We start from the raw sequence: 23,756 nt of genomic DNA on the forward strand, positions 1-23,756 counted from the left end.
CTAAATAAAATATTTGTATCACAAAATTGATTCATGAGACCTTATGTACCACGGGACAAAAAAAAATCAGCAGTCAATTTCCCAACCCCACCATTACTTAGTTCCGCCAAACACAATTTCTAGTCATTAATTAACTCTTGACATAAAATATTTAATTTTAAACTTTTATTTACAAAAATACGTAAAACCACTGGGTTCCAAATCCAATCCGATGCCTAACTAAATTACCACGGTGAGCCATCCCAGCTGTCCATCCATCAGCCCCGAGCCTCCTCTCCTTTAAATAGGGCCATCACATTTCACATGTATCTTGCGATTACCTCAGAGAGAGAGAGAGAAGGATTCATTAACGAAGAAACTCAGCACCAATCCCATCCTATCTTCTCTTCTATCTCAAAAACCTTCTGCACACAATATAACATGAAATAATATTGCAGACAATTTAATTCACATCCATTCTCAAATCAACTTCGAAAATCTCGAGTTCAAGTTTGTTTTCAGATAGACGACGAATGGCCCCGAGGTCGTCTAAAGGCAAGGGGAACAACAAAGGTAAGTCGACGGAGAAGAACAAGAAGAAAGGTTAGAACACGGCAACATTTTTATTTCGAATTCTTCATTTCTAAGTTTGTACGTGCTAACTAATCCTTTTTTTCTTCCGTTGTAGTTGTGCCTCAAGTGCTTGAAATAGTTGTCGTTACTCCCTATGCTAGCCAAGTTGTTCTCAAGGTATTAGTTTAGTTTTATAAAACAAATTTAAACAAGTGTTGTCCTTATTCGAAGCTAATGGATCCGCATGCCTCCAAACAAAATGCCAATGCGGTTGGTTCTGTACTAATTTTATACGTTTGAAAAATCAATCAAGGGTATATCGACTGATAAACTAATCGATGTGAAGAAGTTGTTGGCTTCTAATGTGGAGACATGCCACTTCACGAACTACTCTCTTTCTCACGAGGTAAGGCAATCAAGAATTGATTCGATTATATATATTTTTTTATATCAATATAACATATGGTTGGTCAGTTTGGACAAAAAGTACTACATAAGTTGAACCATTGTGCGAATCAATTACGTACCGAGGTTCTTTGTGGATTATTGGAATAATCAAATCCACGAAATCTAACTAAATAAAGTTTCGATTGAAAACGTGTGACAGGTGAAGGGACACAAATTGAGCGACAAGGTAGAGGTTGCTAATCTGAAGCCTTGTTTGCTGAAAATGGTTGAAGGTAGGCACAACTTTTTCACATACACGTACAAGTACAACACTAGTGAGCGGCGTGGGCTGTTGGTGGATTGAATAAAGGAATATTACTATTTTTCTTTTTTAAAAAAAGATAAGTTTTTTTTTTTAAAAATTTATAAAAACTACAAGATTCTCCTACAAAAGTCATTTTTGTTTGACCTTTTGTTTTAATAAATTGATATCCAACAACTATAATTAATTGTAAACATAAATTCACAATCATAAAATTTAAATTATTATTATATACATGGACATACCACATGCAAACAAACAATCATTTTGGTGATTCTGTAGGAAATTCCTTTTTTGGTGGATACAAGTTTTGTACCTTTTTGATTTTATGAAAGATGTATACTAAAAATGGGTTCCATTGTCAAATAATAGATTTTTTTTAAAAAAATCTGTCGGTAAATATAATATTTTAACAATTATTAATTATTATTTTTAAAAATAAACAAAAACACCTATAAAAATATCTCAGGTTTCAATATTGTGAGACGAATCTCTGACCCAATTTCATTTATTATCAAAATATTATTTTTTTTTCATAAAATAAACATTTGTCTTACACATAACTTACTCATAAATAAATGGTGCCGTTCCGCTGAATAAGTTGGTGGAAGGCATCTCCGGGGAGAGCGGCAGATGCTAACAACGTTATTTATTGCTTTTCAAAATGCGCTTTTTTCCTAAAATAGAACACTCCAAAAGATTTTAAAAAAAGAAACTTCGCCGTATTAACGGAAATGCCACTGCGTACACAGAGGACTACAGGGAGGAGTCATCGGTGGTTGCCCACGTGCGGAGGCTCCTGGACATCGTCGCGTGCACCACACGCTTCGCCAAGCATAAGCGTGGCGGCGGGGCGGACTCCCGTTTTAAGAAAAACAAAATCCAGCAGAGCGCCACCGATGGAGAACCTAGGTCACCGGAGAATCCTCCACCGGCGATATCGGATTTTTACGGGATGGCGGCGATTCATCCGACTCCGAGGCTTTTGGATTTCTACGAGTTCTTCTCTTTCTCTCGCCTAACCCCTCCAATTCTACGTGCGTTTATTTCTCTCTCCTTTTTCTGTCAAGGAATTTCATATTTCTTTTCCATCTTCTTTGGTAAGTTAGCTTCTGATAAACGCAGATTCGAAAAGAACGGAAATTAAGGACGGAGAAGCGCGGAAAGATGGCGATTACTTCGTAATGCAGGTTATTTTTTCTTCTTCACAGTTGAGCAGTAAGTTGAGTTAAACTCATTACCGGTCAAAAAAGTTTTGATGCGGATTAGGCAACTGTCACACGATCATACCGAGCTACTTTAGGATTTTAGCAGTAAATCGAGTTGAGTTTGGTAGTAAAACAAATAATTTGATAGGGTTGACTGTCCTTTTGGGTAACAAAATTATATTTTTAAAACTTTGCGCCTGGAATTTTAAATTTTCTTTCTGAAATGAGCTTATGCGATCAGTCACGACTGAGTTTCTCTTGCAGAATCAATAATTATACAATGTGAATAATGTAGGTTAAGATATGCAATGGGAAGATTGTAAAAGTGGTAGCATCTGTGAAAGGATTCTACACTGTGGGGAAACAACTTTTAAGGAGCCATTCCTTGGTGGATCTTCTGCAACAGCAAAGTCGAGCTTTTGCCAATGTGAGTTATCTTCGAGCTCAACTCCACTAACATTTTTGATAGTGAGCCCGATCGAGTTGTTAAATGCTGCTTCTGAACTCAGCTTGCATGTGTATTGAGCAAGTCAAAATTCGGAAGTGAAAATTTTATTAAAAAATACAAAAATACTCTTCATATTTTTGCAGCGGTTGTTTTCAAAATAGGTAATTCATAAAAGAATGCAACCTCATTTATTAAAAACATAATAAATAGTACTATCGTACTTGCAGGCTTATGCATCCTTGATGAAAGCATTTGTTGAACACAATAAGGTAAATTTCCATTTAGACAAAGCAATTGTTATCCAAATTGAAATTAAGCTTTTAAGAGAATTTTTTTTTTCTAAAGAAGTTTAAGATAAATGAGCGGGCATATGATGCTCTTTTCAGTTTGGCAACCTTCCATATGGATTCCGTGCGAATACCTGGCTCCTCCCTCCATCTGTTGCTGGTTCAGCTTCAAACTTTGTTCCCTTGCCTGCAGAGGATGAGATTTTGGGAGGAAATGGTGGAGGCCATGGAAGATTTGGAGAGTACGATAGTAGACCATGGGCGACAGACTTCACAATATTGGCAAGCATGCCTTGCAAAACTGAAGAAGATAGGGTGATTCGAGATAGAAAGGCGTTTTTGATTCATAATCTTTTTCTTGATGTCTCCATCTTTAAAGCTGTTTCAGCTATACAGAAAGTGATTGATTCCACTGCAAAGCGCGTGATGAATTTTGGTCCTGGTTCAGTCGTGCATGAGGGTCGCATCGGTGACCTTTCAATTATTGTCGAAAGAGATTATGCAGATGCAAGCTTGAAATCTGGATTCAAAATTTTAGGCAGCATTGCATCCAATGAAACTGCTAATGAAATTTCTCGAAGAAATCTACTGAAAGGTGTGACTGCAGATGAAAGTGTAGTTATACATGTAAGTTGACTTTTACCTCTTACAACACAACTTTTTTAACTAACCTACTTTGGTTAGGGGAGGAGTATTTGAATAGCTTGGCTGTACTCTAGACGAATAATTCCAGTTATCTCATGCATCATAATTCTGGTTTTTACATCTTCCAGAATATATGGTCATGGTTGCTTTCACTGTTCCTTTTACTAAAAACTAGTATTGTTAGCCCGCGTATAATTTTTTTTTGCTTTATCATCTTAAAGGTCGTTAGCTTGGTTATGTTGGAATGTTCCATGGGGTGTATCATCGGATTGTGAGTACATTCAGATAATTCATCATTCCATATGAAATTGTCAGATATTCTTCATGGAAATTATTTATCAACGCATAGCTTTAAAAAACTATCATACTTCTTTCTGATGCTTAATTTCTTTGCTCGCCTTAAACCAAAACACTGGCATTTCAGTTAAATGATGGAATTATATCGTGTTCCTTGTCCACCAATGGGATTTAAACTTCTTCAGTAAGTTTTAAAAGAAATTCTGTAGAACCCTCCTCCATAGTGTTTTGCAGGCCTATCATTAATCACTAGCATGCTTTAGGTATCCTAATTCTTCTTTTTGTGCTGCGTGCCAAATTCAAGCATTCTAATGTTGGACCAATTGTGTGGTATGATAATGATAAGTGTGCTATAATTGGTAGGATACTGCTTCCTTGGGTGTAGTTGTTGTTAGGCAGTGCGGCTACACCGCAACTGTCAAGGTCGATGTAGATGTTAAAAAGCGTGGAAGTTGTATGCAAGATATTGAAATTGAGGACCAACCTGATGGTGGCAGCAATGCACTAAACATCAACAGGTTTCGTTACTTATCTTTGCGTGGTTGCGAATATTGGTGAATCAGTCATCATATACAAAATAACTGATGCGTTGTTTTTTGACAGTTTAAGGGTAATGCTCAACGATCCCTGTTCTGAAGCATCCGTCGGAGGCCAAGCTCTTCAACCTGATTTAAGGGATGTTGAAAGTTCAAGATTTCTGGTCCAGAAAGTAATTAAAGAGGGTCTGAAAAAGTTAGTGGACAATCCTGCTATAACTGAAAGGTGTATCAGATGGGAACTTGGTTCTTGTTGGGTACAGCATCTACAAAAGCAGGAAACACCTGCAGAGAACAAATCTGGAGATCATGAGGATGACAAGACTGAATCAGTGGTCAAAGGACTTGGGAGACAATTTAAAATGCTAAAGAAGAGGGATAAGAGAACACCCAGTGCTGGTGGGAAGGATGAAGCAAATGACGATGGTGCCAGCGATCTACACTTGGAGAGCAACATGGGGGAGACAAATGCCTGTCATTCTGACAGTGTAGTGGACTTGCTGAAATATGTTCCTCAAGGGTCCTTTTTACGTTTGAAAGAAAATGGGATTGACCTTGATACAAAGGTATTGTTTCATTATCTTATATCATTTACATGGGCAAGAAATAGTATGTAAGGGTTCCCTCTTGCTTCCCCAAAAGCCAAATCCTGGGTTCCAAGGTACAAAGGGCTGAAGGCATGCAGAAAGGACAGGATGGCTGATATCTTTTGATGCATGTGCAAAGCAATGCTGTCAGTCCTCAATAAGACATGCTAACTTATCTCTAGAAAATTATTTTCCGTTTTCTTTCACGACAATTATAGTGAATTTTGAGTATGTTTGACATCGAGTCATTTGATTTGCTTTTTGACGAAATGAGACAATAACATTAGCCTGCATTTTGAGGGGCAAGGACTCATGATTTGAGTATTTGACCCCTCCCAATTTAATACTGGTGTAGTTTCTCTCAGGTTAACTTGTTCGCTTCTGTAAGAATTTCTGCACATAATCATTTCTAAACATAATTCAATTGCTTGTGTGCTAATAATTCATTGTTACAACATGCAGTCAGTGGATGAGCTGATAAATATGGCGCACACGTATTATGACGATATAGCTCTGCCCAAGCTGGTAGTTATTTCATTACTAGTTCAAATTGATAAGAGTTGGGAACACCGCCTTAGGTTTGAGACAAATGTCCTAGTAATTATCTTTTTTTTTTTCAGGTGAAAGACTTCGCATCTCTTGAACTTTCTCCAGTTGATGGTCGCACACTGACTGACTTCATGCATCTGAGAGGGTTACAAATGCGCTCCTTAGGCCGCGTGGTGAGTGAATAATACCTCTATCCGTGTGTGTTTGGGTGGGGGCTTCTTTTATCCTCTTGCTGTTTGTCTTTGGAATTACTTGTATTGCTTGAACCAGGTTGAACTTGCCGAGAAGCTTCCTCATATACAGTCTCTTTGTATACATGAGATGATTGCTCGAGCTTTTAAGCATGTAATTCGAGCTGTTATTGCTTCTGTTCATAGTAAAGATACTCTGTCCACTGCCGTCGCCTCAACCTTAAATTTCTTGCTTGCGCCTAACAACGTCGGGGATATTGGCCCCGGTGATCAAATTCTCAAATTGCAATGGCTGCGGATATATTTGGAGAAAAGATTTGGTTGGAGAATGAGAGATGAATTCCAACATTTGAGAAAGCTATCAATTCTCAGGGGACTTTGTCACAAGGTAGTAACCAATAATTTATCTTATGTCCTAATTAGCTTATAATATTTGTTGGAGAATGAGAGATGAATTCCAACATTTGAGAAAGCTATCAATTCTCAGGGGACTTTGTCACAAGGTAGTAACCAATAATTTATCTTATGTCCTAATTAGCTTATAAATATTTGTTGAATTTCTGTTCTTTAGATTGGATTAGAGTTGGTTCCTAAAGACTATGATTTAGAAAGCTTGACGCCGTTCAAGAAATCTGATATCATCAGTATAGTGCCAGTCTGCAAGGTCCCAGCATACTGCTTCAAATTTGAATATTTTTTTTCAACTTTCTATAACTAACTATCTGAATGATTGCTTCTTTTATTTTATTTCATAACGTACAGCATGTAGGGTGCTCTTCTGCTGATGGGAGAACTCTACTTGAGTCATCCAAGATTGCTCTAGACAAGGGTAAGCTAGAAGATGCTGCTGACTGTGGGATGAAGGTACCAAAATTGTTGGTCGTGTTTTAAATGTTCTATAACTTTTCATGTCCTCATAATTGAATCTGATTCTGACCTTGGAACTGAAGGCTCTGGCAAAGATGATTGCCGTTTGTGGTCCCTATCATCGTACAACTGCAGGTGCTTACAGTCTTCTAGCTGTTGTTCTATACCACACTGGAGATTTTAATCAGGTAAGACTATTTTTCAGCTTCACTCTGGTTATAAAGCTATGTATTTTGACTGAATACTGTATATATCTGCCTCTCCAAGGAAACAATACAAACCTTATGGATGTACAAGTTGTATAGAAGGTTAGACAATGTAAGAGTGAATCAATGAAGAAAACAATCTTGCACAGTGACCGTGATTCTGCATGTGGACATTATTGAAATTTTAATTCTTGCTAACGAGATATTTATTGTGTTAAGTTCCCCAAAATAAATTGATTGAAACAAATGTCACGCTATGATATATATGTACACACGGGATAAGTTTATTTATTATTGAATTAATATTTGGTTTATGGGTAGCATGTTTATAAGCACGTTGTCAACTTGATAGGAAGCTTTTATTATTAAATGGGTTGGTTTTATGAGCACACTAACGAGTAACACAAAGTGCTAACTCCTCATCCTATTCCTAAATGGTGTGGCAGCCCAAGCCCCCGTAGGGTTGGGCCTGGTAACTGTGGCAACTGTTAAACAACTACTACTACCAGTGTGTTTGGTCTAGGAAGGTATGGGCCTATGGGTCAGGTTCATTGCAGCAAACTGACAAATAAAGTATTCAGGGTCTGCTTGGTGAAGCTAATTGGATAGGTATCCTCTAGATATGGAACCAACTAGCCACTCTTCTATATGTAAATGTGCTACCTTCTAAAACCACATCTGCTTGGTCAAGCGAAGCAGACAGGTATCACCGAGATATCAACCAATGAGCCACTCTTCTATATGTAGATGTGCTACCTTCAAAAACCAAGTATCAGTTAAACAATAAATAAACTTAGCCCAGTTAATATAATAAACATAATCTATCCAATGTAATATAGTTATCTCAGAATTTATTTTTAATTATCATAATGAGGCATTTGCAGTTCTAAAGTTCAGAAATGTGGAGTAAAAATTTGGCAACGAAAAACTGGTCCTATCTTTATCTTTGGATTACCTTGCCCCATACTTCCCAGTCTTCTAAGAGTTAAATTAAAAATCTGCAGTTTTAGTTGTAATGGATATATTGTAGTTGAAAGATTATTAATGCCATGGAGCGTATGTTAAGATTTATTGCTTCGCTAAACATAGTAAGATGCTGGTTTCCTTTAGAAAGCTGATTTCATGACATATAGGAGATTTGCCTTGTTAATTTTGTCTGCCATGTTCTTATCCAGGCTACTATATATCAGCAAAAGGCATTAGATATCAATGAGAGGGAGCTGGGGCTTGATCATCCAGACACGATGAAAAGCTATGGCGATCTATCTGTGTTTTACTATCGTCTCCAACACATCGAATTGGCTTTAAAGTAAGTTTAGTAGATTCTTTGTGTTATGGAAGTTTCTTATCATTGATTCACAGGCCTGTTTTCCTTTATGTCACGAATCCGAAAGTTGTTCAAGGTTTATCCTTGATAGAAGTATATTATCAATCATGTGAGGCTCCTCGCTGAGTCGGATTTTATTTAAGGTTTTGATGTTATCTTCGATTTTTTCTATCAAAATGTGATTCTGTGGGTATGCGTTATACCTATTTAGATTTTCTCGCTCTTGAAAATTTTACTACTTTTTTGTTGTTTTTTTTCCCAGTAACCCGCTTTTTTCTATGTATTGTTCCGTCTGTATGGCCCAAACATCTCTCTCTTTCCTGGTTCTTAAACTCACCCACCATAATTGTCATAAAATTGGGCAGATATGTCAATCGTGCTATGTACCTTCTTCATTTTACGTGTGGGCTGTCTCACCCAAACACTGCAGCTACTTACATCAACATTGCTATGATGGAAGAGGGTATCGGAAACGTTCATGTTGCTCTCAGATATTTACATGAAGCCCTTAAGTGCAACCAGAGATTATTAGGAGCGGATCACATACAGGTCTGTACTCCGGTGTCACTTTATCCCTTGACGCATACACAACTCCATAAATTTATTGCTCATACTGACACAAATACACACATTTCATTGGATCTCCTTGACTGCGCTGAACAAGTTACAACAATGAGACAGCTTTAAATGCGGGGTATATCATACTCATGAATTACCAAAAAATTATAAAATCTATGACCAATATGACACTTTATGTGACAGACTGCTGCCAGCTATCACGCCATAGCAATAGCACTTTCTTTGATGGAAGCCTACTCACTCAGCGTGCAACATGAACAAACTACATTACAAATTCTTCAGGCTAAGCTTGGAGCAGAGGATCTTCGAACTCAGGTTCACTTAATCTTTGCTTTTGTTTTTTACCGCTATAATAAATTGCTACGTCTAAGAATTTAGCTGTTCTAATGATACCACCATGATATAAGATGATAATCATTGTTTTGATACATCTTGTGGTGTAATCACGTTTCATCTGCTCCCATGCTTACTGACTGCAGAAGACTTCTAGTTGAAACTACTTTTCTACTGCAATTCTCCAGTACAAGAATTTTTACGGTCATATTTTACGTGTGCATTTAGATTATGATGAAAATTGATGTTTGCAAAATAAACTCTCAAATGCATGAATATACCCCTACTAGCTGCGCCCCTCTAAAAGGTTCATATCAAGACATAATAAATCTCTTTAACTGAACATTAGAAAAGTCTAGAACTAATGAACCATGCACCTTCAGGATGCCGCTGCATGGCTTGAATATTTTGAATCAAAAGCCTTGGAACAGCAAGAAGCAGCTCGGAATGGAACACCTAAACCTGATGCTTCCATTGCCAGCAAAGGTCATCTAAGGTAATGATCTAATACTATGGAAACCTTCTATCTTCATTCCATCCAACCATAGCCTTAGTCCTTCTTGTGTAGTGTGTCAGATCTCCTTGATTATATAAATCCTGATCAGCAGTCAAAGGCTGCAGATACTCAGAGGAAACGACAATCAAAGGTATTTTTTCATTTGAAAAAGGACTAGTTGATAAACAAATTTTTTGCATTTTTATTTCTAATGTCTAGTTCATTGAAATAAATGATTAATTTTTTACGAAAGATATTAAATACCACCAGGGAGTTGGTAAATCATGTTTGTTATTGCAAAATTGTTTTGAGGTTTACGATATTTGATAGTTGATGCCAGATATTTTTTGTATCAACTTGCAGCATTTTGAGAGGTCATATCGGGACGATGCATTTATTTTTTCTTCTGAACTACATATTTCCCTTCTTTTGTTTTATGATCTCACAGTTTACTCCAGTTCGTGATAAATCAAATGAAGAGCAGTTAGGAGGAAAAAATGAAAATGCCCCTGGAAGTGGAAGTACAGAAATTAGTACCACAGTTGAGGAAAGTATCACTTTAGATATCAAACTCTCCCAAGAATCATCCAAGTCCATTGAAAGCACTGCAAGTGACCATCCATTGTCAGAAGAAACCCAAGAAGCAAACTCGGATGAAGGATGGCAGGAAGCTAGCACAAAAGGTCGGTCAGGAAACAGTGCTCTTAAAAAGCTTACCAGAAAGCGTCCAGACCTTGACAAGATAAATTCTGTATACTCAAACTTTAAGGACAGCAGGTATAGAAATGATGCTGTATCTCAAGGGTATCAGGCAACATTCAAGGCTAGTTTTGCTGAAGTGTTTCCATTGAAGCAAACCAGCACTGCCAGCTTAAATAAAATTGATTATTCAAGTAGAGTGCCTCCAAAGAGCTCGAAGAGCAAAATTTATCCTACATCAGCGTCTAAAGATTCTCCTGTCCCTGCCACTCTGCCTGCATTGGCTTTAAAATCTTTGTCTTACAAAGAAGTAGCAGCAGCTGCACCAGGTACGGTTATAAAGCCTTTTCTGGAGAGAGTAGAAGAATTGCGTGAGGAAAATATTGACGATCGGATGTGCATTAGTCCAAAAGAGGGACAACAGCTGGAAAGGGGTAAGGAAGTTTCTTTAGATGGCTTGTGTGAGTCACTATCGGATGATGAAGGCACAAAAGGGGACAACCAAGATGAAGTCTTTGAAAATGAATCCTCTTTGGAAAATTCCTCCTTGGGTACTGAAGACGGTTCATGTTCTAGTAACCAGGAGAAATCTGCAGAGACAAACGAAAGGAAACTTTCTGCTGCTGCTCAGCCCTTCAGTCCAGGTCCCTACCCTTCGCCTAAAGCTGCACCAAGTATCTACGAGGTTACCGCGAGCCAAGTCATGCGCACAGAGCTCCAGGGATTCCCATCAGTTGCTGTAAGAGTTCCTTCCGGACCTAGGTTACCTATATATTACAGAGCAGGTCATACTTTCCGAATAAGGTATGGTTTCTCAAATTTCCAAATCCCCGTTGTTGGGAAAAATGGTTTCGCTTCTTCCAAGACCATGAACCCGCATGCACCTGAATATGTTCCTCAAAAAGCATGGCCAACGGAACGCAGTTGTAGAAGCTTCAAGCCCGTCTATTGATTCTAATGCCATGATTCCGCCACTTTCAAATAGGGAGGAGCTTGACCAAAATATTACATCTAATATTAGTCTAGAAACATCTAAGAGAAGTAGTTTTGACGCAGAGAAAGAAGAGCTAGCAAGGCAGATACTTTTTAGCTTCATAGTGAAATCAGCACAGAATTCTTCAGACCCTCCAAACTCCACTCCAGTGAGCAGCAAGAAGTATGATACATCAACCTCTCCTGCCGAAGCAATTTCAAATGACAGTGCAATTATAAAGATATTTTATGGAAACGAGAGAAACAAAGAATCTATGTGTGATAACAATAACCAAAGGCTCCAAATAAAGAATGTGAAGAAGAATAGCAGTAGAGATGGGGAAGGATTTGTTCTAGTCACAAAGCGGAGAAACCACCGCCAGCAGTTGACAAACGATGCGAATGACTTGTACAATCAACAGTCAATATGTGCATCGGCACGTTGAGTCGGAGGATTCTCAGAGATAGGTGTCTGTCTGTCTCTTAACATTACAGGTCAAGCCGAGGAAATGCTCTGAGAACAGGAGTCATAAATTCTCCTTACAAAATCAATCGAAACAACCCTGATCTTCTATTCCAGTTGGTGTTTCATCTACTACTCCATAAAAGAGAGACATAAAAACTGATGTAGTGGATGTGTATCATCTATCAACATGCATAAAGGATCAGAAGTTCTAGATTCCAGTTGAAATTGTGGTAGAATGTTTGATTAGTATGGTTGAAGTGTGCTGGTATCTTTACCAGGAGATTTTGTTTGAATAATGCGCCAATTTCCTTGATTTATGTTTTCTCTCTCTTTTGTGGTTCAATTTTATTATTTATGTTTTCTTGATTTGATGAAAACTTCATCAGAATCACTGATAAACATTTGTAAGGTCCTATCAATTCCCATTTGATTTCCTGCTTCGACATCAATGATTTTGAAATACCTCGGAAAAAACACTCTTATTGAGAGAAAAATGAAGGAAAGACAGGAATATACACGCTTGAATAAGATGGACTAAAATATTACATGATTATTCAAGATTAAAATATTTTGAACATTGGATATAATTCTCTAATTCAAATGTCCTGTCTCTGTTTATAAAAGAAATATATATGCTTGAAGGAGATAGATTATAAAAGAGTTTGATCAATTTTGTTACAGGTTAAATTAGTTTAAGAAACAACATGACAATTCCAAAATCATCATCAAATTGAATTATTTAATAAATCCAAATTTCAATTTTGGACATCATATATATGCGGTGTGAAAGGACAAGTTTAACCAACTTTAAATTGAGGCACCTAATTCTCCTAACTTGGCAAGGACTCTTTACTTGATAATAATCCACACTGATTATTATTTTAAAAAAAAAAAACCATTGCTTTAGAATCTTCCTACAATAATAGCTTTGCACAATAATTAGATGTACTTTTTATAGTGTAAATCAAACAAAGTGGGCAGCGTAGCGAATATCAAATCAATCTGCGCAAGAAATGTGAATCGACCTTAAAACTAATTCATTAACAAAATCATTTCTATGTCGGTTCAATTTTTATAAGTATAATCAGTTCAACTAATTAATTAATACAAACGAAAGTTATTTATTTTATTTGTCATAATTCCAACAAGAATCAATCGACAGAGTCATGGATTTATTTATACTAGCTACTGGTTGAGTTGAAAACATAATAAAATACAGCAAAAAAAATTAATTTTAAATCATTTATCATATCCCACTATATAATTATTATCGTTAATTAAATTTTTAGAAAAATAAAAAATATTGTTGAAATAATTTGTTTCTCTCATGATAATGTAATATTAGGTATGATTTCACGACAATAAGAATAAAAAAATTAAATGCACAAAAAAAGGACAGCCCAACGGACAAGCTTAGTTTGAGGTTGTGGTGGACTTGCCCGCACCCTAACATTCCACCTATGTCCTTGGGATATTACTCGGAAGGCGTGCTATAAATACCACACTGAACTCGCGTTCTCCTAAATTCGTGAGAGCAGTTTCCTTCTGTTTATACTCTCGATCAGCTCTTCATTTTCGCCGGCGAGAGCAGCAAACGTTCTGGCGAGTATGGAGTCGTCTTCAGCTTTGCTCCCGGATCTGGGGACAGAGATTGTGATTCCGGTGTGCGCTGTCATAGGCATCGTTTTCTCGCTCGTGCAATGGCTACTGGTTTCGCGCGTGAAACTTTCGTCGGAAAGTGTCGTATCGGATTCTGTGAAGAACGGGAAGAATGGACACGGTGATTACTTGATAGAGGAAGAGGAAGGGATGAACGACCATAACATTGTCGCTAAGTGCGCTGAAATCCAGAACGCTATCTCCGAGGGTCAGTGTTGCTTTAGATCTCAATGTTATATCTCTAGATCTGATTGTTTTTAAAATTTTGACAAGTGAACTGTATGTGTACTTGAAATGCGTTAGTACAGTGTGTGGCGTGCTTTGGACGTCATTCATTTTCTTCCCCCTTTTATGCGAGCTCTCTATTTTCGTACTGAAACTACCAAAAGCTCATAGTTGTTATAACACAGAGTTTGCTGCGTTAATTCTTTTTTTAAGAAAATCAGGTTGTGAGAATTTCAGCTATGATTTTTGGATTAATCTCTGAAAGAAGATGAATGGTCGAAGAGAAACTTTTTAAGATTTTCTGAACCTGCTCCTGGAATTTCTTATTTTTACTTTTTAAGTCAACTCTTTCTCTTAAAAAAAAAATTTACTTTTTAAACAAAATTCCCACCCTTTTATATTAAAACTGTTTCAAGGTCCGTTTTTTAAAAAACTGTTTTAGTGTAAAAGTGTAAAACCCTTTCGACGTGTCTTCCTCGAGTCCTCTTAGGGCATCCGCAGTGTTATAACATCCTATTCATAAAAAATCGTGGGGTTTATTGTCACGAATTTATTATAATAACGTCTTTTTCACCTACCTTCTTTTTAACATTAAAATTCATTATTTATGGATCTCACAATCCACTCAAACATCTTAAATTTTTTTCATATTAAATAAAAATGTTTTACAATATTGAAATCATTTTCTAGATGTTACAACGATTAGTTTCCAACCGTTATTTGTTAAAATTTAATTCGAATTTAATTTTAAAAGTTTAAAAAATAATAAAAAATTCCAAAAAAAACTGTTAGAAAATAAATATTTGAAAAAAAAGAAGGCATTATAATGCCATCTCAATTTAACACCCAATGTGGGTGTTCTTATTAAAACCAAAAATAATAATATAATAATAATTACAAACATGACTTTTCCCACTTTCAAGTACGTGCTGCTGCATTTGAACCTTCTGCATCCAAGTACGTCTAGATTTCACAATTTTGTTTTTGCGTGAATATATATATTCTCGAATCTCCTACCTTAACTTTAGGCGGAAAAGGTTTCTTTATACGGAATAGTCTATAATTGAGATTGATAGCTACCTGTCGCATGAATTTTCATTTTATTTCGGATTTTTTTAATTTTTTTATAAACGTTATATCTACTTATAGTAAATCTTCTTTGGGCTGATTTTTTTTGCGGCGAAAGTTGGATGGACTAGGGTTTATGAGTTTCGATATTTTTATTTATTATAATTATATATTAGGACAAAATTGACTATGATGTCGGTGGAGAGTTTCTTGTCGGTGTTTGTGAGCTGTCACCAAGTTAGGTGACAGATCGGATTTCCGTCAATAAAATTATTCAAAGCCCGTATTTTTTGGAGGATGCTTTTATTAATTAACAATAATAATAATAATTATGTTGAAAATGTGAAAAATATTTGTGTTGAAAATTATAATGTTGAATGTTGAAAATTAGATAAAATTAGGTGTTGAATATTGAAAATTAGGGTGTGATGATGTATGTAATGATGAATTTATTTTTGGATTATTTGTAAAGAAATTTTATAAATAAGCTCACAATTTGTGAAGAAATTCACGATTGAGTCAAGAGAAAAATAATAAAGTGTGTTAGTTTGATAATTTCGAGAGTTTGAGATTTTTACTTTTTACCATAAATTTTTACTTTTTCATAACAAACTAATCATTTGTGTTTGATTTAAGGGATGATTATCCTATTATATTATTGATTATGTGTTCTACATCAAAACATTAGTTTTAATTCTGACAGTCAAATAATTAGTTAATATTGATATTTCTACTCATCACTTCGTATTGAAGCACGTGAGAAGATGATGCTGCGTGAACGCGAGTTTAGTGCATGGATTTAATCAAGGATTTAGTCTTTAAACCAAGCATAGTTTAAATTATTAAAGCTAATAACTTCACGGTATGTGCTTTATATACAATCCACGGTATTAATTAGTATTAGTAATTAATAAATAAGCCAAAACACTGTCCCCCGTGGGTTAAAGGCTTTCATGAATTGACGGGTGTCACGTCCATTATTTTAAGTTGACTTAGGTGAGTTCTCTTTGGAGGCAAAATTCCAGTCCAGTAACAAAATATTATTTTTCGAATAAAAAGAATATTCAATTTGGACATAAATGCCACTTTGTTGCGTCAGCATGCAGTTTTTGCAGTACAGGAGTATGTGCACTTCATTGATTAGGCTATCCAAGAGATTTGGTTTTATACTTTTGTATTGTCCAACATTCTATTTTGATGATATGATGTGCAATTGTTGGATAAATGAGTTAAAGCATGATTGGTTTTACTTTGCCTGAGATGGAAAAATATTCCTTGCATGCCAGGTGCTACATCTTTCCTATTAACTGAATATCAGTATGTCGGTGTCTTCATGGTGGCTTTTGCAATTCTCATTTTCCTGTTCCTTGGATCGGTTGAGGGTTTCAGCACAAAGTACCGGCATTGCACCTATGACAAGGAGAAGTTGTGCAAGCCTGCTCTGGCAACTGCCATCTTCAGTACTTTATCCTTCTTGCTTGGTGCAGTTACCTCTGTCATTTCTGGTTTCCTTGGGATGAAAATTGCGACTTATGCAAACGCAAGGACAACATTGGAAGCTAGGAAAGGGGTCGGAAGAGGTTTTATTGTTGCATTTAGATCTGGTGCAGTTATGGGTTTTCTCCTTGCCGCAAATGGTCTATTGGTTCTGTATATTACCATCAATCTATTCAAGATCTACTACGGAGATGATTGGGAAGGCCTTTTTGAGGCAATTACTGGATATGGTCTTGGTGGATCGTCAATGGCTTTGTTTGGACGAGTTGGAGGCGGTATTTACACTAAGGCTGCTGATGTTGGTGCTGACCTTGTCGGAAAAGTTGAGAGAAACATACCTGAAGATGACCCCAGAAATCCTGCTGTAAGATACTGCACACCTTTGAATAATTGGTGCTATTTAGCAAAGGACTTTGTTGTCAAAATATTCATTTTATTTTGCAGGTGATTGCTGACAATGTTGGTGACAACGTCGGAGATATTGCTGGAATGGGGTCTGATCTTTTTGGTTCATATGCCGAATCTTCATGTGCTGCCCTTGTCGTGGCTTCCATATCCTCTTTTGGAATAACTCATGACTTCACTGCTATGTGCTACCCTCTGCTCATTAGTTCCATGGGAATACTTGTTTGTTTGATAACGACCTTATTTGCTACCGACTTTTTTGAAATCAAGACTGTCAAGGAGATTGAACCGTCATTAAAGAAACAGCTTATCATCTCCACCATTCTCATGACTGTTGGAATTGCAATTGTTACGTGGACCTGTGTGCCATCATCCTTTACAATCTACAATTTCGGCACCCAAAAAGTTGTGAAGAACTGGTGAGCTCCTACTAACTCTGAAAATTGAAATGGACCCGGTGGTGAAGAATTATTGTTCTTCTGTTTGGATTTTTATCATCTAGCGACTATGGGGATATTCTTGAGACGAACTTATATTGAAGAGGTTTACTTCCTTAGATATGCTTCTGAGTATTTTTTTTCCCTTAAAAACATTAAGGGAAAAAAAATACTGAGAAGCATATATGAGGAAGTGAACCTCTTAATTGATATGCTTTGTTCCACTCTTAACTGAATCCCTGTAGTGCAATAATAGTAACTGAAGATAGAGTGCCTAACTGGTTTCTTGGTTTTCACTTTCAACAAAATAAGATGCAGTCGTCCGTTCGTTTAAAGTTACCATTATCGAGATTCTAGAATCTACATTTTTTATGTCATCTGTGTGCAGTTAGTTGCCATTAATTTTAAGAAGTTGTTCTCCACCGCCAAATACAAATCATGTCACTATTAGTCTATCACCGTGTACTACCTTTGATACGGCATAACTACTTTTAATGTTATCTTTTACAACTCATATTGACACGACAGGCAACTTTTCCTTTGTGTTTCCGTTGGGCTTTGGGCTGGACTCATCATCGGATTTGTTACAGAATATTACACCAGCAATGCATACAGGTGCATATAGTAGTTACGTTTGTTCTTTTCTTTGACAAATATCATTATTTTCCCTAGTTTTCCATATGTTGCATGGATTTTTTTTCCCTTTCAATTATCTACCGACTCCATTTTCTGAACTTTTGTATGCAGCCCCGTGCAAGATGTTGCCGATTCATGCAGAACCGGTGCTGCCACCAATGTCATTATTGGCCTTGCCTTGGGATATAAATCCGTTATCATCCCCATTTTTGCTATAGCAATTAGCATTTTTGTTAGCTTTACCTTTGCTGCCATGTACGGTATTGCAGTGGCCGCCCTCGGCATGCTGAGCACAATTGCCACTGGTTTGGCCATTGATGCTTATGGTCCTATAAGTGATAATGCTGGAGGTATAGCTGAGATGGCTGGCATGAGCCACAGGATTCGGGAAAGAACAGATGCCCTTGATGCTGCTGGGAACACCACTGCTGCTATTGGGAAGGTTGCATAATCTGTTTTGTTATCGTCTTAATACTTTAAAAATGATGATCCATGATTTGCGGCCTAATCTTATTTTAATCCTTTGCATTTTCTTTTAGGGATTTGCCATTGGATCTGCTGCTCTTGTTTCATTAGCACTTTTTGGTGCTTTCGTTAGCCGTGCAAACATTTCAACTGTTGATGTTCTAACACCCAAAGTCTTCATTGGTTTAATCGTTGGTGCGATGCTCCCGTACTGGTTTTCTGCCATGACCATGAAGAGTGTCGGTAGCGCTGCTTTGAAAATGGTGGAGGAAGTTCGTAGGCAATTTAACACTATTCCTGGCCTTATGGAAGGCCACGCGAAGCCAGATTATGCCACTTGTGTCAAGATTTCAACAGATGCATCTATTAAGGAGATGATTCCCCCAGGCGCCCTTGTCATGCTAACTCCTCTCATTGTTGGAGTATTTTTCGGCGTCGAGACGCTCTCTGGTGTTCTTGCCGGTTCCCTTGTCTCTGGTGTCCAGGTACATGACTTTGATCTGTTGTGCTAGAAGTGAACATTTTAAGGCTTAATGATTAATATCTACGTTGACTACGTTACTAAACTCTTATTCCTTTGTAACTTTATAAGATTGCAATATCGGCCTCCAACACCGGTGGAGCATGGGACAATGCCAAGAAATACATTGAGGTAAGCGCCTGTTTCATAGTAAACAACGTTCACTATACGGTCTGATTTTCAATTTAGAGGTGCGCACAAGTCAGTTGGAGCTTAAACATGTGATTCAATCAATCTTGAGTGGACTTGCTATACAAATTGAACTAGAATTAAGAGTCTTTATATATCTAAAGTCAGACTTGTATGTGTTTTGAATTATTTGAGCTCTGAGTTTGAAATGTTTGAACTTCAAAAATGATCATTGGAAAAAATAATATGTGAAGTGACATGAAAATTTCACATAATTAAACATGAGTTGAGCTCGTGTTGACTGAGTTGCATTTTTTAGCTTTGGTTGAATTGCGCCACTCGCTTTTTTCATTATTCTCACTGAGGTTAGATATTAGAGCACCTTTCCAGCTTCAACTCCAGTTTTGTCCCTTCAGGCTGGTGCATCCGAGCATGCGAGAACCCTTGGACCAAAAGGATCAGAACCACACAAGGCTGCCGTTATAGGAGATACAATTGGAGACCCTCTAAAGGACACTTCAGGTCCATCGCTCAACATCCTCATCAAACTTATGGCAGTAGAATCGCTTGTGTTTGCTCCTTTCTTCGCCACTCATGGCGGGTTGCTATTTAAGATATTATGAGATAAGGGAAACACCAGTCGACCAAAAAATCTCTCAAATTTTCTTTATTTTTTCTGTCAAATTTTGAAGTACTTTTCACTTGAGCCGCTACCTTGTTGGTTTTCTTTGTTAGATTGTAGCATATGTGATTTTATTCTTTGTTGAGGTGATTATGATAATTGTTATGATGAGCATGTTTGTGCAAATCAGCATCCTTCACAGGACAAGAGCGAGAGATCAACATCAAATATATACATATACATATATATTTTTATCCTTTTTTGTTACTGTTTTTCATGTCTGAAGTCACACACCACACATAAATAGTACGTTTTAACTAATTTATTTATTATATGGCGGAATGCACCAAAACTCTATCCATTGGATCTTCTCTATGAACAATTCAAATCTTGTCGCATCCAAAATAACCTAAATCAGCAGACTTAAAAAAAACTGTCTATATTATGAAGTTAGAAACATTGAAAACCAGAAATGATCATTGCTTTTTTTTTAAAAAAAGTAGAAATTAATTACAAACATTAAATACAGTTTTCGACACAACTATTTAACTTTTTTCTAAAAAAAAGAAGTGATCATAATGTTAGATCCGAACGTAATGTTGGTTATGTCTCTATCTAAGAACATTCTAAAATATTTTCTTAATAATCATCTTCTAAAATCATTCAAATTTGATTGTAATTGAAGATGTAAGGAGTAGTATGTAAACTTATACATATTATATTCATATCAAAAGAAATATTTTTTGTATATCTTTTAGTTAAAGAATAATGGATGTTCATCATGAAGCCGCTCTTGGTTTCGAAGTCGACGATTTCATTGAATTTTGGGAGTCTTGTCTTCTTTTTTAGTCCTTGACTTTCCTCCTTTTGATATTTAAATGTTAAGCGTGGTACTCGGAGTAGAAGATGTTTAGATGATACATGGTGGATAATATAAGTGGTTAATAACTGAAAGATGGAAACATTGTCAATGAATGGTCAATGAAAGCATGAATGAACTGATCTCACACTAGAAATAAGAGTCATAAAAGCATTTTTTTTCGAAACTCATCACTTAAATACTCCAAAATTAAGCCGGCTTGAATTAAGACAATTCTAGATAGGTAACCTTTGAGAAGTTTTTTATGATGGACGTGAGTGTGTACATAAGCACTCTGAAAAGATAAGTGTTGATACTGTGGAAGAACAGTCGTCAAATCGAAGACATTAAAAATAGATCGGATCTTGGGTTCTTCAAGTATGGTGTAGTTCGGGAATGAACCTGGTGGTCATGTGATGTGCTGATACAACAGTGGATAATCGTCAATTTGGGGCATTACAAGTAGTATCAGAGCATGACATATGTGATGTGTTGATATGATAGAGAACATTCGTCAAATTTTGGACATTGTAAGTGATATCAGAGCATGAAAACTCCTATTACGATGTGGTTCGGACGAATCAGGTGAAAGTTGATGATCATGTCACACTCAAGAGATATAAAATATTTGACTGGTAAGCATGTGATACTGAGATATATAAAAGATTTGATAAATATTACTCATTTTTACAAAGTATATCTGAAGATATGAGTAATGATATAAGCATATTGGAAATACTCGTATTGATATAATAGAGACAATCATCAAATCAGGGTCTTTGTTTGAATATGGTGTCTTACATTAAGATTTCTTATCATATATATAAAAAAAAAAGAACTTTCTCCATCGTTTATCATGATATAGATTATGATTTATGATCCTGAGAAAATAAAAATTGGAACTTGGAATATCACGAGTTATTTTTTTAAAAAAAAAATTGGAATATCTTCAAGAATGATTTAATATTCATTTATGCATGGATATATATTATTTTTCAAATAAATATTATCTACTAGCTGAAAATCTGTCACCGCTGACAATGGAAGTTGAAGTAAAGATCCGCCTCCTATCCTCAGCTGCCCACGGGCACCTCTCCGCCGTTCTCTTCCCTCACCACCGCCAAACCCACCTCCAAGAAAACATCTTCTTCGACGGTCCCAACTCCGAGCTCTCCTCCAACCTCGCTGCCCTCCGCCTCCGCTTCTACGAATCTCTCAAATCCAAACCCAAGATATCTGACGGAATCAGTCGTATAGAAGAACAAGAGGAGCCCTTCGATCCCATCATCGGCCGCCAATGCCACGGCGTCTCCTTCGCTTCGAGTCATCCTCTGACATTATTCGACGGGTGAAGGAGGAATTCAAAGTCACGGAAGATCAGGGTATGGTGTGTTTTGGGGGGCGGGGGAACGTATTGAAATTGGAGCTGGATGTAACGCAGTATGATTTCGGGACTTGTTATGAAATTGAATGCGAGAGCGCGGAGCCGGAGATTGCTAGGAATTTGCTTGAAGGGTTGTTGAAGAAGAGTAATGAGATTGAGAAGTACTCGGAAGTCTCGAAATTCGCGGTATTTCGAGCACGGAAATTGCCTCAGTGAGGGTAAACTTTGTTTTTTCCTGGCCTTCAGCTTTGGAAATTTTGTTGCTTTTAGAGATTTCTTATTTTTTTTTATGTAGTCACATGTTTTTTTTAGACATTTGACTATAATTTCAAAGATGATTTAGCGAAAAAAGAGGGCATTATGATCATTAAATTGATAAGAAAAAATAGTGATTGCGATTGGAACAAATGGTTTCCAGATTTGAAAACATAATTATACAATAAAAACTTCGTACATCTTATTAGATTTAAACATGATTTTTCTCGACCCATCAAATTAAAACATATCATGAGGTAGTGTTTTAATGCTATAATGGCCTTGATAGGGAAATGGATTATGCTTTGGTTGACATTTACAGAAATCTAACAGACTTGTCGTGTAATCTTGTCAAATCTTCCAATCTGTTGCTCTTGAAAAACAGCTATAAGTAGAGTAAGTTTTCAACCTATGATTCTCTCAACCTCAGATGACGGCTGAATCTATAAATTACACCATTTTCTGCAGGGTATATTTTGAATGAGAACTCAAACATGAAACTTGCTACCATTATGTATATATCCTTGTCCTTCGTTCTTGAAGGTAAATCATTAATTCTTTCGGTGCATCAGCTTTGGAGTTATTTCTGAATTGCCAACTTTAAACAAGTAGGTGAATGACTCCTTGTACGACTGAATATTTGTTATTGTGCCAAAAATTATAATTGATGGTAATAATATAACTCACGTCTTACATGCAGTACACAAACATATAGGATGATCAATGCTATTGTTGCTACTATCGATCCCCCTCCCTATAACTGTTCCAATTCATAAACCTGAACACGTAACTTTGATTCTGATGCAAATTATAGAATCAGGCATATGTTGTTCTACTGAAAATCATGAATAACTATGACAGTACCACTCAAAACCTTTAAATCGAAAGCAATCAATGAACCTCTTTTAATTGAGTTTGATTTCAATGCCACATATAGTCGTGTAAAATGGAGGATACAATTGTTGCTATCCAACAACGAGTCTCTAATTCGCCCTCTCATCTAGATATCAGAAGTACATGCATGCAAGGGTTGGAAGTAATTGAGATTGTTGTTGGAATGGTATTATATGCTGTAAATATTGTTGGTTGTTATCTATCCATCACATCGTATGAAATTTTATGTGTCTACGTTTTGCAGGAAGCCGAGATACTTTGGGGAATCAATGTACTATTCCGTTTCACTTTGGAAGTGGCTTCTGTAACATCCAAGAATGTGTTTTGACCTGCAAGCAGCGCAAGCTAGGGCTGTGAAATGGTTGGGAAATGTGAATTAATAGATAGATAGATACAAGTTTATGTAGTATCGATTTAAGTTTGTGTGTTTGTTGTTGTAAAAGCAAATGTTGAGATTAGAGCTTTGAAATAAATTGGAATTTTTGTGCCTATCCTGTAATCTTTCGATCTTTCCATTTGTCGTGATATTTGGATGGAGTTCCAATATTACTTGGGAGACAGAATTTTGTTCTTCAAGCCTCGAGTTTGCTTATTTATATCTAAAATAATCGTACCTTCAAGCCTGGAGTTCCAATATTACTTTCTGCACATTTTTGCCGTAATCTTCCCAATTTTTGAAATCTTCGAATGGGATCATGTTGCATGTTCTCAAAGTTGATGAATCTACGTGCTATAAAAGGGGTAATT

At 36.6% G+C, this 23,756-nt stretch overlaps 1 protein-coding gene and 2 pseudogenes across 1 annotated transcript; all 3 read left to right on the forward strand.

Moving 5' to 3' along the window:
* Positions 1 to 329: 329 nt before the first annotated feature.
* Positions 330 to 12,297, forward strand: LOC140829247 (protein REDUCED CHLOROPLAST COVERAGE 3-like; annotated as a pseudogene).
* A 1,172-nt stretch (positions 12,298 to 13,469) lies between these two features.
* On the forward strand, positions 13,470 to 19,876 carry LOC140829248 (pyrophosphate-energized vacuolar membrane proton pump-like). Its single transcript, XM_073192311.1, has 8 exons — positions 13,470 to 13,821; positions 16,193 to 16,767; positions 16,848 to 17,227; positions 17,774 to 17,860; positions 17,993 to 18,323; positions 18,421 to 18,831; positions 18,939 to 18,998; positions 19,412 to 19,876. Exons 1-8 carry the CDS (start codon positions 13,563 to 13,565, stop codon positions 19,616 to 19,618), a joined length of 2,310 nt encoding a protein of 769 aa, XP_073048412.1. The 5' UTR covers positions 13,470 to 13,562; the 3' UTR covers positions 19,619 to 19,876.
* Positions 19,877 to 21,381: 1,505 nt separating this feature from the next.
* LOC140829251 (triphosphate tunnel metalloenzyme 3-like) lies at positions 21,382 to 23,602 on the forward strand (annotated as a pseudogene).
* The last annotated feature ends 154 nt before the right edge of the window (positions 23,603 to 23,756 follow it).

The sequence above is a fragment of the Primulina eburnea genome, chromosome 4 (assembly GCF_022965805.1).
Source record: "Primulina eburnea isolate SZY01 chromosome 4, ASM2296580v1, whole genome shotgun sequence".
NCBI lineage: Eukaryota > Viridiplantae > Streptophyta > Magnoliopsida > Lamiales > Gesneriaceae > Primulina > Primulina eburnea.